Source organism: Panthera leo, chromosome B1 (assembly GCF_018350215.1).
Source record: "Panthera leo isolate Ple1 chromosome B1, P.leo_Ple1_pat1.1, whole genome shotgun sequence".
NCBI lineage: Eukaryota > Metazoa > Chordata > Mammalia > Carnivora > Felidae > Panthera > Panthera leo.
Window position 1 is genome coordinate 162,958,517 of NC_056682.1, and position 18,234 is coordinate 162,976,750.

The window sequence follows — 18,234 nt, forward strand, 5'->3', positions numbered from 1 at the left end:
CCGTTGCTTAGGAGCCCAGAGCTCTGAGACATTTTATAGTGTCTAACAAGGCACTGTTGATTTTTACCAATGGTGATTGGGTGACAGAGGTGTTAGTCCAGGTTACTTGGGACCTTTTAGAAGGATAGGTTAAGGGGACTCGCTGTGGTGGTTGGCTGTTAGAAAGTCATCTTGCAGGGCAAAGGCACCAACGTCAACATGGGAGAGTTTCTTGCTTCATCTGGGTTTCATGTTTTGTGTGAGCGGGTGGGGAGCTGATTGCTTTCTGATTTCCCAGGGCCCCAGGTTCCCCTCCGCTCCCGCATGAGTGACCAGTTACCCAGCCCTTCCTGTTGGTGTGGCCCACCGGCCCTTGTTCCAAGTGCCTCAGGCCCAGATGTCTAGGACAAGTGTGTTAACTCTTTATTTGCAAAGTGTTTTGTAGGCCAGGGTGGCCTCTTTCTTCTGAATGGTTCTGTTTATAGCATGGGTTCCTAATATTCCTGTGACAAGGAGCCATTTTTTATTTCCCCAAGGTCTTATGATCACAGGGAGTGGGGAAAGTTATGATTTTGCCAATGTCAGTTGCAGACGAAGGACTGGGAGGAAACGTATCACTTGCCCATCCCGCCCCTTTTTATTTTATTTTTTTACGTTTACTTAATTTTGAGAGGAGAGAGAGCACAAGCAGGGAAGGTGCAGAGAGAGAGGGAAACACAGAAACCGAAGCAGGTTCCAGCCTCTGGGCTGTCACCACAGAACCAGGGCTGTCAAACCTACAAACCCTGAGATCATAACTTGAGCCCGAGTCAGACGCTTAACCACCTGAGCCACCCAGGTGCCCCTCATTCCCTGCCTCTTTTTTTTTTTTTTTTTTTTTTAAACAAGTGGGCGTTAGGGAGCATTTGGAGTTAGATTGACTGCTTCCCCTTCTTAGAAATTCCTGGGCTGCTCAGAAGGGCAGATGGCAGTGTCTGTAGCTTTGAGATCTCAGTCAACCAGCTAGAGGAGGGCTAACTTGTTAGTTACAATTTTAATCTTTGGGGAACCTTGTTATAAAGAAATGTAACCCAGATTACGTTTCTATTATTATCATTATTATTTTGAGAAATGTGTATGTTAGTCATGCATACCTGATGTAGAGGTGTTTGGAGATGTTAAAGCTGGGATGGATGAGCATGAAATAGCTTCAGAATGCCTTTTTAAACATTAGATTCCCATCCGATTGGGCTTTCCGGGCTGACATTCCCGAATTGCCTGCCCTGCCGCCATTTTACATCATCCCTAAAGTAGACCTTGACTGACTTCCCCACGACTGACTTCCCCACACCTGCTCTCACGCAGGCAGGCCTGACATCACCCCCACAACAGGAAGACAGGCCCTGCCAGGCCCACCCACCCCCACCCTCACCCTCCCAGAGAGTATTGTGCTGGGACTGGCGGCTTTCTCATCTGCCCCAGAGGAGTGAAGGGGGGAGCCAAGGCCCCAGGGGAATAAATGATATCAGCTGATCGTTCGCATTTTCTGTCTGAGACAAGGGAGAAGGAATGATTACAGATCTTGATCTTTTGGGCCCCATTCATGGTTTAATTTCGTTTGCATTCTTAAAGGTTTGTTTTTAAAATTAGAACTATGAATTTTCTTTTTATGTTTGCACCTCTTCTGATATTTTATCTTTCCTTCATTTTGATGGCCAAAAAAAAGTTAAAAATCAAGCTAAAATTGTAGGACTTTTTTTTAATGTTTGTTTATTTTTGAGAGAGAAAGAGCGTGAATGGGGGAGGGGCAGAGAGGGAAGGGGACCGAGGATCTGAAGTGGGCTCTGTGCTGACAGCTGGGAGCTCCACTTGGGGGAGGGGGGGCTTGAACCCAGGAGCTGTGAGATCATGACCTGATCCGAAGTAAGACCCCTAAAATTATAGGATTTGAATGTAGGGCCTTTGCCACCTCCTTTCAAGGGACTTTAGATGACCGATTACGGTGTGTTTTCACTGCTTTTGTTGCAGAGAAATGATGAAATAGTGGTTCTATTCAGGGTACAGGCCTACAGAAGCCATTAAATCCATACTGTAACTGACCTATATTCCAAATATTTCATATGTCAGTGCTTTGTCTTAGGCCCGGGGAGCCATCGGTATCAGAAGTGAATACCAAGATAGTTTTTTCTTCTTTTGAAAAGTTCAGGGATGGCCTCAGGCAAAAACTTCAAATAAGTGAAGTTTATCTTAATTACCCTTCTATGGCCTTTTGGGTAGTTTTTGTCTTTCACTTCAGTGCCTTAGTCTCCCCTGTGGCTCCTTTACGGAAACGTTCTCCACTCTCTGAAGCACCTTTTTTCCCTTCCCCTGTCCTCCTCTCATATTAAATGTCCATTCTTCCAGCGCTGCCGAGGTCAGCTGGGAGGAAAGTAGCTTTTCATTCTCCCGTAGCTGTTTTAAAAATGTATCCTCTCTAAAACGAATTATTTTTCTACTTCTTTTGGAAAATTTCTTTTAAGTACTAAGTTCATATATCTCCTGTCCCCACCACACATCCATTGCTGCATGCTTGTTTATTGGTTTCTCTGTTTTGTTTCTCTGACCTGTGTTGGGTTATTACTGATATAAAGTATTTTCTAATAGTTGACATCTAAGTGTTTCTTGTGGATTTCTTTTTTCAGTCTTCTTTAATACTCTGCTCATTGGTTCTCAAACTTTGGTGTGTATGAAAATCACCTTGGGGAAGTTTATAAAAATGGGGGCCTAGCCAGTATTCAACTTCAGTGAACCCAGGCCTCTCTCTCCCTCTTTTTTTTTTTTTTTTTTTTCCTTTTCAGAGCCAGGGCCCAACAATGATTTATTTGTTTTGGTCATCATATCCTTTTTTTTTTTTTTTTTTTTTTTTAAGTTTTTAATTTTAATTCCAGTAGAGTTCACATCTAGTATTATATTAGTTTCGGGTGTACAATATAGTGACTAAGCAATTACACAACACCCAGTGCTCATCACAACACTTGCACTCCTTAACCCCCATCACCTATTTCACCCAGCCCCCCACCAACCTCCCCTTAGTAACCATCAGTTTGTTCTCTGTAGTTGTGTCTTTTTTTCCTTCCTTTGTTTTGTTTGAGTGAAATCATATGGTATTTGTCTTTTTTGACTTATTTCGCTTAGCATAATACACTCTAGCTCCATCCATGTTGTTGCAAATGGCAAGATTTCACTCTTTTTTATGGCTGAATACTATTTATGGCAGAAATACACACATACACACACACACACACACCACATCTTCTTTATCCTTCATCAATCGTTGGACACTTAGGCTGCTCCCATAATTTGGCCCTGGCCCTATTCACCTTCAGTGAGCCTTGGCCACTATTTTTAATTAATTTTCTTGGTGATCCTAATACCACCAAAGTTTGAGATCCGCTGCTCTAAATCTTTGCTACTCAAACAGTGGTCTGTGGGCTAGCACCATTGACATCACCTGGGATCTCATTAGAACAGCATCTCAGGTCTCCCCCAAGAATGAATGAATGAACCAGAATCTTCATTTTAACAGGATCTCCATGTGATTCAAGTGCATGTTAAGGTATACAAAGCACAGACCACAGTGGCTCTCAGACTTCGAAGCATATTCTTAAAGGGAAACTTTAAGAACAATAATGCCTGGATTCTACCTGGAGAGATTCTGGTGTAATCAAGTGGGGGCCAGGGGGAGGAATTAGGCATTGAGTGTGTTTCGAAAGCTCCCCGGGTAACTTTAATGGGCAGCCCGGAGACCCGCTGATGTTGCCGATGTCAACCCCAGAACAAAGTTTCCCAGCTGGTGTGCACCAGGAAATAGGTTATAGGTGTGGATTGATCCCCTTGGCTCCTGGGAGGTCAGGCACAGCCTGGAGCTGCTCTGGGCTAACTCTTCTACAGGGTAACCTTTTCTGTGGGGATCATGACAGGACACTTATCGGGAAGTGTTGTTTGAGAATTAAAAAAAAAAATCAATTTCTGAAGTATTGCATTGAGTGGAAAAGTTAAGACTGTACTAAAAAATGTGTCAAACATGGACATAACCTTGGACACAACGGCTGTCTTTACAACAGTCTTTCCACCCGGAAACATAGTCTTTCTTCAGGTTTTCAAGTTTTCTTTCATACATTTTTCTAGAATTTCATAGTTTTCTTTATAAAGACTTCTATTTCTTACTAGATTCATTTCCAAAGTGTATTTCTGAATGATGTTTTATTGCTATTGTAACTCTTTGTAAAGAAATACAGAGTTTTGTGCTTTCCCCTAACCTTACCTCTGTGCTTTGGTCATTTATCCTGAGCATCAGAAAGGCCTCTCTACTCTCTCCCTCCTCTTTGACTTTCTCCTTGAAAGGTTTCCTCACCCCTTGTTGCCTGCTTTGATTCCAACAACTGTACAGCCTCTATTGACAGACCTGCTCTGCCTCCGAGTCTCCTGCTGGGGTCAGCCCTTTTCCCTGATGTAGCCTCATTTTCCACTTCTCAACTCACAGATGCCCCGGAAGCATTGCCCTGTGTCTCGTGGCAGTAAGCCCCCAGCCAGCCGGGGTGTGGCAGGATGGAGGTGAATTTTAAATCAGGTCTTTATATTAAGTACTAACTTTTGCTATATTTCCACTCATGTGGGTCTGCAATCACTTCAGAAAACTTTCTTTGAAAAGTAAGAGTAGAAAGTATTTAATTCCTTATTCACTGCTGTGCTTGCCTTGGTTATTCTGGCTCTTGAGCTGGATAAAGAGCTGTATCTGTGGTAGAAATCCCATGGATATGAACCTCCACCATCACCTACCCATACTCTCCTCCCCCCCTTCCTTGTCTACCCCAGCCCCATTCCACCCCAACCCTGTGCAGGCCAAGAAAGGATTTCACATCAGTTACTTCATTAAAGAGTTAGTCTGGGGGCGCCTGAGTGGCTCCTTTGGTTGAACATCAGACTCTTGACCTCGGCTCAAGTCATGACCTCACGGTTCGTGAGTTTGAGCTCCACGCCGGGCTCTGCGCTGACAGTGCGGAGCCTGCTTGGGATTCTCTCTCCCTCTCTCTGCCCCTCCCCTCCTCATGCTCGCTCTCACACTCTCTCCAAATAAATACATAAACTTAAAAAAAAATAAAATAAAAAGGAGTTAGCCTGTGTTCATTCAGTTAAGTGTGAGTTTGTATTACGCACCGAGCAGCTGAGATCTGAGATTTGAGTATAATTGTCTTCTAAATCATTTTCTTGCCTCTCAACACCTCCTGTCCTTCCTCTGTAGTGCTGCCAGAAATGGTTACTCTAGAAAGCACTGTCTGGTTACATCTTTTCCTTGCTGAGCCCCATCAGTGGATTTCCAGAGTCACAGGGTCCACACCAGCTTCTAAGACACACCCACACCTTGCTTCCGTCTCCCTATGCTGGAGCGTTCCCTCTGTCTGGAATGCTTACCTCTTACCCACCTGCACACTTTCCTTCTTCGAGAGCCTGACTTCCACATCACCGCTTGGAAACAACTCACATTACCCCAAGTTCATTTCTCCCTCCTCTGTGCTTTCCCCTGGACTTTATACACGTGCTTCTGTCTTCACTCAGCCAACAAATATTATGGAATGCCGTGCTGCATTGGGCCTCTTCATGGTGCTGGGGCTGCGGCAGTGAGTGAGACAGAGTCATTGCCCACATAGAGGGAAGGCATGTAATCAAATAGGAGGATGGTTTCAGATAAGGGTAAGTGCTCAGAAGAAAACAAGACTGCAAACCAGATAGAGGCTGAGTGGGTTTGGAGAAGGTGGACAAAGAAGTCTCCCAGGAGGTGACATTTGTGCTGAGCTCTGAGCAATGGGCAGAGGCAGCCATGGAAGCATCTGGAAATGAGCTGTTAGTGCAGAGGAAGCAGCACCTGCAGAAGCCCTGAAGCAGAAAGGGTATGGCATTCTGGAGGGACAGGAGAAAGCTGCTGGTGTGGCCTAAGCCAGGTGAAGGAGGTGAGGCAGGGTAGGAGATGAGGTCAGAACAGCTAGGGGTATGGGGACTGAGGGCCTACTGGCCATGGCAAAGAATTCGAGTTTCATTCTGAATTGCACTAAGGAACTGTTGAAGCATTTTAGGCAGGAGAATTGTATGAAATTATTATTATTTTTTTTTTTTTTTGAGAGAGAGATGGGGGGGGGGGGGGGCAGAGAGAGAGAGAGAGAGAGATACCACAAGTGTGGAGCCTGACTTGGGGCTTGATCTCACAAACTGTGAGATCATGACCTGAGCCAAAATCAAGAGTCTGACACTTAACCAGGTGCCCCTGAAATGATTTTTCTTTTTTAATGTTTACTTATTTTTGAGAGAGAGAGAATGAGTGGGGGAGGGACAGAGAGAGAGGGAGAGAAAATCTGAAGCAGACTCTTTGATGACTGCAGAGAGCCTGACACGGAGCTTGAACCCGCAAACCTTGGGATCATGACCTGAGCTGAAGTCGGACACTTACCCGACTGAGCCACCCAGGCGCCCCTGAAATGACTTGTTGACCTGCACTGAACACATAAGCGGCTCGCTCTCATGTGTGCGTGTTAGACTGTGAGCAGTGTGAGGGCAGGTGCCTCTGTGAACCCCTGGCACCAAGCCCAGAGTGCTGTCAGTAAACATTTGAGTAGTGAATAAATGAGCAATCTATGTTTTCTTTTGGTAAGCTCTGTTTATGTGTGTGAGTCCATAACACCATGTAAATAACACTTTCTGTTTAATAAAATCTGATCATTCTGGTGCTAGGATACTCCTATGAATAAAGAAACATCACAGGCTTTCTCAAGACTCTAGGGTATTATTATATTCTGGATGTTCTTCTCAGCCTTTGAAGCGGTACCACAGGAATGTTAAGTAGAATCTCAATGACCAGAAAAGAATGAAAAGCCATGACATTTAAAAAAATGAAAACTTATAAGTAGTGCAGTAAGTCTCATGATAGGGGTGAATACAGATATAACATCACAATGACATTTGTTCTCAAAGGGAGCCGGGTGGGGGGGGGGTGGGGGCGGGGAGCTGGGGATTGTAGAAAGCTGGCATCTCCTGCTAATTTGGGATTTTCTTAGTTCAATATAAGGGCAGTTGTATGTGATTTAAATTTCATTATCTTTACTTTCGTAATCTTAGAAAATACAGACTCCTGAGATACCCTGTTTTTCATTAACTACACAATAATGTCACCTTGCATTTTATGTGATTGAGGTTTTTGGACCTGACTTACAGTGTAATGATGGACGTTTACAATAGTATTTTCTGTTATAATTTTTAATCTCCAATTTATAGGTAGTCTTGTTAAAACTTGATATTTTTTTTAATCAGTTGGAAACTCTAATTTATATCTATTTGTGTCCCACTTAATAAAGCTATCCTTGGAAATCTCCAAAGGTGAAACCATAACCCAGTCCAGCAGACATGCTGTAATGGCAATCATAGCCCCTACTCATAAGAAAAGTCTTTTCTCATTACTTCTTTCCCTGCATTCACTTAAAAATTACCCTGCAGGTGATAAAGGGTTTAAAACATGGTGTATACTAAGTACATTTTGGACTGTTTTTTGAGTTGAAAATATTTTTCTCTGCAGAGACTTCAGCAACACAGAAACACTGTGTAGTGAACAGAAATATTATTGTGAAACGTGCTGCAGCAAACAGGAGGCCCAGAAAAGGTGTGTAAAAGGGTTTAGCCCAGAGGGTGGCTTGGTTTTGAGGGAAGGAACCATACCTGATTTTGAATCCCAGTTCTGTGGGCTCGTGGCCAAGTAGCTTTGAAGAAGTCAATTGCCTTCCTCCCTGGATAAACTAGGATAAGAGTGCCTGCCTTGGAAAGTTGTCCATTTGTCTGATCGTTTGATCATTTGTTCATTCGTTCAACAAATATTTATTGTGTGCTGTGTATCAGATACTATGCTGGGTAAATGAGTGGTGGTCAGATATAATTACTATTTTCTTGTGATTAAAGACAGATTATAAAAAGGATTTAGCATAGAGTATAACACATAGTAGATATCTAGTAGAATTGTTACTTCATATTGGAACTTCTTATTTAGAGGCACAAGAGGTTTAAAAAGTTAATGATTTAATGTGGAAACACGAGGAAATCAATAACACATCAGTTGCATGGATAGGTGATAAGAAGCATCACATTCTGAATTGATACAGGATCCATGGTTGCCTTTTTACCAGCACCGGCAAGTTAGAGCCCGTGGACAATGTGTGCGAATCAGTGATTCTCTGTTATCTGCCCCCGGAAGCCAAGAAACTTGATATTTTAATTATCGTGTGAAGCCTTACTGTGAATTGAATTTACCCTGCCCATGGTTGTGGAATATTCAGAATAGTTCACAGAAGCTCATTACCATCATCTAAAACCTTCAGGGGTCTTGAGCTGAGGTTGAAATCATTTCTCTGCTCAGCCTTCCCTGCTCTTCCCCCCTAGACATGCACACATGCACATCTTTCCTTGCTGCATCAAAACTTACAAAAGGTGACTCCTTGTGGCAGATGGGAGTGCAGTGATAGCTGGTTAACTTTTGTGAGTCATCAGGGGAGCTCACTTCTCCCTGTCCTTACAATCTCAGTCAACCCAAGGCCAGCCCAGGCCTTCCTATATGGCATGAAGGCATATTCATTAAAATAATGTGTGTTGCTGTAAAACATCAGGCTTCCCATGATTCTTCTGTTTCTGCAGACGTTATTTTGCTTATTTTTACAAACAGGGTTTTACCTCAATAGATTCCTGAACAACAGTCTCTTAAAATTTGTCCTTTTCAAATAATATGCATTGAAAATGTGTGCATGCTGAACAGCATTGACACTGACTCAGGGCATTCCTAGAATGGGGGTCCCGGAAGGGGACCAAAGGTCTCTATTCCAGCAGAGTTGGTCTCCATAAACTATTGTTTTTATGAATTTTTTTTTTACCAAGGAATATTAATGGTCACCTAGTGAAAAAAGATTTCTGTGTTCATGTAAGTTTGGGAACTGCTACATCAGACAAAAGAGAACAGTTCCTTTACTGTAGGATTTCTCAGAACCTCTCTGCCAGTGCACAGGGAGGAACTTTGAAATAGAAAGTAGCTGTCCAAACTTGGCCCCAGGAACCCCGCCTCTGCTGATGTCTCCAGTGCTCCACAAGCCCAGTTTGAGAAGTGTGGCCCTTAAGCCAACCCCTACATTTTACGAGTGGGGAAACCAAGAGCTAGACGAGGGGAAGGACCGACACACGAGTGAGTGAGCATGAGCCCAGCGTGCTTGGTTTCCCCAAGCGCCCCCCCGTGGTCCTCAGACCCCAGAAGTCCATACCGCAGCCTTCTGCTTGTCCTCTTCCCAAAAGTGGTCACCCCTCCTCTCCATTATCTCCAGGCGGGGTGGAGGGGGGGTGTGGCTGTCCAAATATTGTTCCTTTCTGGAAGGCAGGGGGCAGTAATGGAGAGCAGTTACACACCGTATTTGCACTGGTATAAAACTTCAGGACTGTCTCCTTTGGCCAGAGAGAAACAGAGCTGCTGTTGTCCTCCTCTCCTGCTGGCTGTGCCCGGTTAGCCGAGCAAGCAGGATAACCAGCTGTATGTGTGCAAGCATCCTTTTATTCTTGCGGGCGGTGTGGTTACTTGCTGACCTGAAGTCTGTTAGACCCCTTCTGCTCTCCGTTTGTGTGGCAGCAGTGTATTCTGCCCCCCAACAGCTCTTAGGGGGTATAACTTCTTTTCTATTTCGTGGTTTCTTAGGATGAGAGTAAAAAAGCTGCCCATGATTTTGGCCCTGCACCTAAAGCGGTTCAAGTACATGGAACAGCTGCACAGGTACACCAAGCTGTCTTACCGGGTGGTCTTCCCGCTGGAGCTCCGGCTCTTCAACACCTCCAGCGACGCCGTGAACCTGGACCGCATGTACGACCTGGTCGCTGTGGTGGTTCACTGTGGCAGGTGAGGGCAGGCGGAAAAGCGGGCGCACGGCGGGGTACACGTGAGAAGGGTGCCGAAACAGAGGCAGCTATGCCTTTCCTGGGCTGTGAGACTCCGTAGTAATGGGACTTCTGAGAACGTCTTCCAGGCTCTTACCCATCATCTCAAAATAAATCCAAAATGTACTCTTCAAGATATTCTTCATGCAGTTTTTAGCCCTTCCCCAACCAGAAAAAAGAGAGTAGGAGAGAAGGCTCCTAGATACGGAGAAGAAAAGTGTTTTGCTGAAAGTCCTTTGAGCAGATATTTTTTTCTTCCATAGCTATAGATACAAGCATGGAAAAGTCCACTGAAAATACACCTGTTTGTTATCCTTTGCTCAGCTGGAAGAGATTTGTGTTCTGTCGTTCCCCTACCCTTCTGGGTTTTAGGTAGGGGTGTGTCACTGAGCAGGATTATTTTCCTCTCCATCTGCCTGGATTGGATTTTCGTGCACAGACCATAACAAGAGGATGCGTGGTTCCACGCAGAGGAGTAGACTGATTTCCTTTTCCCCCTGCACGGCGGCGGATGCTTCGCCTCTGAAGCACCTTATTTGTCCCATGCAGAGCGGACTTGAAGTCACAGGATCCTTTCTTACATTCCCAGTGTTCTGTGTTTTGGTCTGTTATAAGCCAGCTCTGTGGTTTTCCTGAAGAGGAATTCCACCAGTTATTTTTCTAAAGAACACATGAGGCCCGTGATCTGGAAACTAGCTGTGAATGCTGGGTGGGACCTCGTGGCAGGAACTGGAAGGTCTTAGGGCTGGCAGAGCCCGGTACCTGGAGGGCATTGTGGCCGAGGCTGGCAGTGGGCTGATGTGGGCAGGTGATGGGGAGACAGAAGGTGCTCAGAAGTATATACCCGTTTTCAGTACGGATCTCTGTGGGTGATGACTAATCCCTAGAGCATTGGTGAGGATAAGGCGGCGACCCCTATAGGGGACCTGGAGGACAAGTGAGGTTGGGTTGCAGAATAGTGACTTTCTGTAATGAGGGCTCAAGGTCAGAGCGGTCCTGGCAGCGAGGGCCAACTGGTGCCGAGTCACACGTGCTACTAACTAGCATTCATTAAATTCTCCCCCACTAGAGACAGGACTGTCCTCCTACACAGAGCAGGGCTGGCCTTGCACACGGGGATCAGGTGGCTCTGGGCCGTGGACGCTGGGGATCTCCGAGGCTGGGGAGCTGAGCGTTCCCTCATCCACGCCAGGACCTCCTGGCCCATGGATGCAGCTGGTGCGGTCTCATTCTCTGATTTCGACTGCAGTTATTCTCTGAACAACTTGGGTTTCTTGGGTTCGTAGCAGAGTCTGAAGGTACAGCAGTGATGAAGATCCACGGGCCCTGTTCTCATGAAGCTGAGCCTCTGGCGAGAAAGATAGATAATTAGCAAGTAAGCACACCGCCTGTCAGCACCAAAACAAAAGTACTGGGAGATGACTTCGAGTTTGAGGAACGCTATGAGGAATGAACAGGGCGCTGAGAGAGAGCAGTTGAAGGTTCCTCTGCAGGGATGGGGACTGGTGAAGTGAAGCTACCAAGGTGACATTGGGGTTGAGGCCTAAGGGCTAAAATGAGCCAGGAAGGCCCACATCGGAAGAGGATCATTTCGGGCAGAGTGTCTCCAGGGCAAAGGCCTGCCGTGTGAAGAACGGGAAACCTAGGGTCCAGAGCCCAGGGAGGGGAGAGAGTGGCTGGATGGCGTCGGAGAAAGGCAGGAACAGTTCGCATGGCTGTCTTGTATTTAAAGAAAGCGGACAGGGTCACCTGGCTGGTTCAGTCAGTACAGCATGTGACTCTTGGTCTTTGGGTTGTGAGTCGAGCCCCACATTGGGCACAGAGGTTACTTAAAAAAATTAAAAAAAAAAAAAAAAGAAAACAAAGGCAAATTTGGCTTTTGAACTTTAGTGGTACATTGCAAAAACAAAACGGAACTCTAGATTTGGGGTTAAATTCCCTCAGTCGTGCAGATCTAACTAATAGTAACAGCTGTGTAGTTCTACTTTTTCCCATATTATGTGATACATACCTTTTCCTTTGAGCACGTGTTATTCTATATTATAGTTTAATATATTTCTAAAACTTAGATGATGCCACTCCTCAGAGTTCCCCAGTGTCTTCCTGACTGACTCACCGCAGAGTCCAAAATCCAAACCACAATACCCCATGCCCCACCTCTGTGGCCTCCTTCCTCCCCCTGCCACCCCCCGCCCCCCTGGGCTCAGGCTTCCTTGCTCTTCAGTGAACCCCGCAGGAACCCCCCCACCCCCCACCCCTGCCATGCCCAGTACCTTTGCACCTGCTGTAAACTTCCATCACATGGTCACATGGCTCGTCACCATCACCTCGTCTCTCAGGGAAAGTTCCTTCTGCTCAGATCTTGGGTTAGCAGAGGACTGTCACCATTGTGTATCAAATAGTACTTCCCTCTGTCACTCACCATGCTTTATTCTGCTTTATGTTTCATGGCACTTTTTTTTTTTTTTTGAGTTTATTTATTTTGAGAGAGAGCAAGCGAGAAGGAGGTGGTAGGGGCAGAGAGAGAAGGAGGGAGAGAATCCCAGACAGGCTCTGCGTTGACTGTCCGTGCAGAGCCCGACGTGGGGCTCAAACTCATGAACTGTGAGATGGTGACCTGAGTCAAAATCAAGAGGCAGACACTAGACTGACTGAGGCACCCAGGCGCCCCTTCATCACACTTAGTATACATTGAAATCTATTTTAGTTTGTTCAGTGCCTCTCCAGCCCTCATCCCAAGAAAGTGGGGACACTGTTTTCTTCACTGCTTTTTTGTCTGACGGCCAGAAGAGAGTCTGGCACATAGTAGGTGTACGGTAATTATTCATTTATATCTGTTGAATTTGAATATCTGCTTTCCCCACTGGACTGTGGGTCTTTAGAAGCCTCACTTTTTTGCATCTTTGCAGAAGATTCCTTTATGCTCACCACAGCACCACCACGTGGGTCTTCCTCCATAAATTGTGGCCAAATAAATGTGGATATAGACGTGACCTATACCCATTCTCCTGCTGAGAGAGGTTGTTCAGGTAGATCACTGCCTAAAAAGAAGTACCTAGTTTTTGAAAGAAGTTAATGTTAACTTGATAACTTGTGTTTGTTCTTTTCCAGTGGTCCTAATCGTGGGCATTATATTACTATTGTGAAGAGTCATGGCTTCTGGCTTTTGTTTGATGATGACATTGTAGAGGTTGGTATGCAGATTACTCTATAATGGGGCTGCAGCGTAGACTGTATTTGGGGGAATGTGTATGTGCGGACATTTCCTAAAATAGGCCTGTTTTCCCATAACCTGGCTTAAAAACCATTTACATTTCTCTCAAGACTAAATTCTGCTGTTCTTTATTCTCTATAGAAAGGGAGAAAGGGGTGTGACTGGGGACTAATGAGTTAACTGCGTTCTTGTTAACTGATCAGCCATAGATGTGGGATCTCTTTGTCCCCTGAAACCGTATTCATATGTAAGTCTCATTTTCCACTGTGATTAAAGCCCTCTCTACTACAGACCAAATAATAAACTCTTTATTTTCATTTTTTAAATTTTTATTTTTTTTTAACGTTTATTTATTTTGGAGAGAGAGGCAGACAGGGTGCGAGCAGGGGAGGGGCAGAGGGAGAGGGAGACACAGAATCCGGCTCCAGGCTCCAGGCTCCGAGCTGTCAGCACACAGCCCAATAATAAACTTAATAAAAAGCTCTGTAAGCACTCTTTCATTATGCCAGATTCTTCTTGTATGGATTGATATTTAAAAATATGTTTTCAGTCTGTTGGACCTGGAAATCTTTATATTACACTCAAGTGTTCCCATATATTGATTTTGTTGTAAAGGAATACTAGCCAGAGAGAATTCCACACTCAGACAAGGTCCGTTTTAGCTCAGAGGGTGACACTAATGGGAATGAAGTCTGACGACCTGCAAGAATTAAGGTTATTCCCCAGACCCCCCAGTTTACCATTTGAAAGACGGGCGTCCTGGCTGCTTCAGAGCATGCCCACATATGTTTGCCGATAGCTTGAAGGCTGGCCTCCCTCCTCCAGGATTTGCAACATATGTAATCATGCCCCATTGCCAGGTCTGTGGAATTAGCTGTTTGCTGTTGAAAGTTCCCAGTTGTGATTTTGTAGCAAACAGTGTTTGCTTCAGTCTTCTCGTTCATTCCATTTGTTTTTCTTCCCTTCTCTCAGTCATCCCATTAAACAGTTGTATTGTTTTCTTTCTCTTATTGCAGAAAATAGATGCCCAAGCTATTGAAGAATTCTATGGCCTGACGTCAGATATATCAAAAAATTCAGAGTCCGGATATATTTTATTCTATCAGTCAAGAGAATAACTTGAAGAACTGTGGGACGAATTCACATGGGGGGAACTGTTCACAGCACTATTCCCTGGTTTCTCTGCAGACTTTCCTCCCCAGTGGCCCCGCCAGTGGTACTACGCCAAGTGTAATGGTCTGGCTGGGTTAGACTTTCTCTCCCTTTGGTTTTTTACATGCAGCACTACTTGTGGTTTTATTTTAGTCTGAGGTAGAGTTAACTGCAATCAGATTGTAGTAAGATTTGTATGAGTAACAGTTGCTAATTTTAGGATTGGGTAAACGCTACGCCACCGGCTATGTCTGGCTGAATTAGAGTGACATTTCCTACGGGAAGGTCTACAGTCTGTTTTGGGTCCCTGCTAAACGTCCCAAGTGGCTTCCGGGATCTCATGTCAATGCATTCCTTTAACTTGTCCCGGGAAGCACTGCTACCCATTTGTAGCTTCTCTGCCTCTTTTCTGACGCAAGGACAGAATCGGGTGGAAGTTCACCTGTTAGGGCTGCAGCTATAGCTTTAAGTTTGTGCAAGTGAAAACGTTTAAAAGTGAGTAACCTCAATACTAAAATCATCCTCCAGGCGGAACAGGGTGGAGAGAAACTGTTCACGGTGGCTAGCGCCTGCCTGGGGCTGTGCTCCCCTCGCCGCCCGCCGCCGTTAGGACCCCAGAGGCTAAGAAGGCACGGAGCTCAGGGCAGGCAGAGCCCAGAGGAGGACGCTTTTGTGGACAGTGAAAACTTACTTTTCTTACCTTTCTACCAAAACCACGTTTCAGGAAGATACCCCTACGCCATTTGTTTTTAGTGATGCTCTACTTCCGTAAGGTCCTGTGAGTTGTATCTGTCCTTTATCTGGCGCTGCTAAGCTTTCCAAGGCATCCGCCCGGGCCGGCTGGTGTTCTGCAGGCTGTGGCCGCAGGGCTGGGCTACCGTGGTGACTGCTTCCGGCACAGCTCTCCTTAGCCAGTCAGTACCCACCACCTTCTCGGTCAGGAAGGACCCAGACACTGCAGTGTCACCACCATTGGCCGCATTGTACAGCTGTTCACCTTTTAACATTTCAGTCTGTTGACTGAGGCGCTGGCGAGTCCCAGGACTAATAAGGAACCTTCCCTAGAGGGACCACTGGAGTCAGCTGGGGGTGAAGGTGGGTCAAAGGAAGTGGGAGCGGGCGGGCGGAGGAATGAACAAAATGGCAACTTTTCTTTGGCTCAGACTCCTAGAACGCTTGACAAGACCGTTTTTTGGAAGAACCTCATCTCACTGTAGTTACTTTTACTTTTTTCACTTTTGTTATGTATGTATTTATTAGATCACTTGAGTATTGGTACCTTTTATTAAAAGGGTCAATTTGGCGTTTTGCTGTTGAGCTGGTTTTTGGATTCTTACAAATACTATGAGGCATAGATCTTGGCTTCCTTTGGGAAGTCGGTTGACTTCCATACACTTCTAAGATACTGTGAACATACTATTTTGTTACCTAATAAATCAGCGAATGAACATGCAAATGTTTGGCATAATGTGAACTAAAATTGAAATTGGAAATGTTAGCAGCCATTTTGTAACAATTAAGAGCATAGCACTTTATCTAGATGAAAACTGGATTTCTTGTCTTTAAGATATCTTGAACTGTTTATTGCTCAGAACTTAAATAAGCATGCCAACACTTCATTTGTTCATGCTTGAAGTGAAATGTTTTACTTTTCACTGGAGAAGACAAAAACAGGGTGATCTTCACGTTATTTTATACAAGTGATGAAAATATACCTTGCCTTATTTAGAGGCAAATTCATATTTATAAATATTTTGTCTTTTTTTTTTTTTTTTTCCTCATGAAACATATGCAGTAATCACTTACCTGGAAGGTGAGTATTTATTCCGTTTTTAAGAGGAGACACTTTGCAATTGAAGGCAACTGATCCGAGGAACTGTTTGTACTATATATAACCCATATATTTGACTGTAGGTTGCAAAGTTTTTTTTTAAAAAATGATGGTTCATATCTAATATATTTGGAGCTGGTTCATAAGAAAAACTATTAAAATTATCTTTGGAATGACTCTTGAGGCTAATTTGTTAGAGAAAGAAAGTTTCAATTGGAAGCCTACAGAGGTAACATCTAAATGCTAAGTCACAGATTCACTACTGTTTTTGTTTGTTTGTTTGTTTGGATTTTTTTGTTTTGTTTGGTTTGGTTTTGGGTGTTTTGTTTTGTTTTGTTTTGTTTTTGGTCTGTATGTGTGAAGAGTTTTTCCCAGTGACTTAACAGAAGTAATTGAAAGGGTCAGTTAAAATTCTGAATTCATGGATACAGTTTAGGAATAAAAACAAGTATGGAAGATAAAATGCGAAGGCATTAAAATGGTTGTGTGATGCAGGAGGAGAAGCTTGGAGAAAGACCAAAACACACTTATCCACCAACACTCCATCAGAGCTTTTAAACTTAGAGCTATCTGGTAATTTCTTTCCTCTTCAGTAAATGGAACAAACACTAGGCAGCTACGTTTCCCCAGAATCATTTCACTTTATGTAAAGACAGTAGCATGCAAACACTTTCTCTTTCACCCTTGTTCATCGTGCAGGGCAGGGAATGGTGTGAGGTAGGTGAGACCATTCTGAGGTCAACGATAGCACAAAGGCTCAGCAATATTCCCTCAAATGGCAGGGTTTTTGTGGGTCCTTTTCTGGCAGGAGTGAGTAGGCCTGCTGTATTTCTTTTAACTGCTGCAGGGTTTTAAAATAAGTTACAATGTTTTACACCTAGAGAAGAGAAGAGTATTTGCTCTATTGGTGACTTACTGGCTGAGCATCTAGATTATGGTACAGTTTGCTAAAAAGGCATTTGTTTAAAAGTCACTTTTTGGCAAAATGAGCTGACATCCAGTCCTGTTACGTGGATGCATTTTTCCTTCCAAGGCAACATCAAATGGACTGGTTCTCAGAGAGCCAAGGAACACAATGCAGGAGGGTGTTGGTTTGACTCAGAAGCCAGTCATATTTGGTTTTACCGCCTGGTATATTTTGGATTTCAGATGAAATGGGAAAAAAAAAAAAAAATGACAGGAGTGGTCCCTATGCATTTATTTTCATGGATATGCTTAATTTCATGGGCATGCCTAACAATGAACTATGTTCTAACTGGAGCTTAGGGCTTATTTTAGATATTGGAGTGTAGCTTTATTACAGATGGATTTTATCTTTAAACATTGCATTTTGATCAACTTTGTATATTTACGTGTATTAAAATATTGTGCACTAAATGTTTTGCCCTCATTTGCTATTATATGGTCAAGGCATTTATCGGCACTATTGTGATTAACTCATGTAAATGGCATGGGTCAGGGAAAATTATTTCCTACTTTTCTGCCTAATTAAATTTCTGTTTTCCAGTATTACATTAATTTATTTTTGGCTTCCATTTCTTTGTAACCAAAATAGTTACTGTATTTGTGTGGCATTCATTTCATTTTGTTGCTAAAGAAAACAAGTTTAGTTTTTATTTAAAATGATCTGTACCTTAATCTTTTTTTTTTTTTTTGTAACCAAGTCAAGCACTTTAAGCAATAATGTCAATCTTGTGAAATTTCAATCAGTTTAACACCCTGCCTCTAAAATTGTTTGCAAAAAAAATAAATAAATAAAATAGGAATTCCCTTCCTAGAGAATTATATCTTGGTAATGTTACACACATGGACTTAAAATCCTTTTTATAAAATGTGAGTTATTGGCAAGTCTCATGTCTGGCTAATCATTCCAAATGTAATTTTGAAGCGGTGGAAATGTATAGAACATTCTGGTCATTGTGACGTATAAAGGCAATGCTACTGTCAAGGTTCTGGAGGTAACTCATCCCTTGCGCCGAGTAAAAAAAGATCAACAGAAGTAATCCAGAAACCTGTATTTGGGGAATAGCAAATTGAGGGTATCAGTGGGTAGGGGGTGGGGAGAATTGGGGGCAGTATATTAGGCATCACAGTGAAT

At 43.8% G+C, this 18,234-nt stretch overlaps 1 protein-coding gene across 1 annotated transcript in view; it reads left to right on the forward strand.

The window, feature by feature from the left end:
• Nucleotides 1-17,906, forward strand: part of USP46 (ubiquitin specific peptidase 46) — a 61,360-nt gene extending 43,454 nt beyond the window's left edge. Inside the window, exons 6-9 of the mRNA XM_042936399.1 lie at nt 7,559-7,642; nt 9,704-9,901; nt 13,051-13,129; nt 14,170-17,906. Coding sequence (XP_042792333.1) covers nt 7,559-7,642; nt 9,704-9,901; nt 13,051-13,129; nt 14,170-14,271 — 463 coding nt within the window. The 3' untranslated portion in view covers nt 14,272-17,906. The remainder of the gene's footprint in view (nt 1-7,558; nt 7,643-9,703; nt 9,902-13,050; nt 13,130-14,169) is intronic.
• The last annotated feature ends 328 nt before the right edge of the window (nt 17,907-18,234 follow it).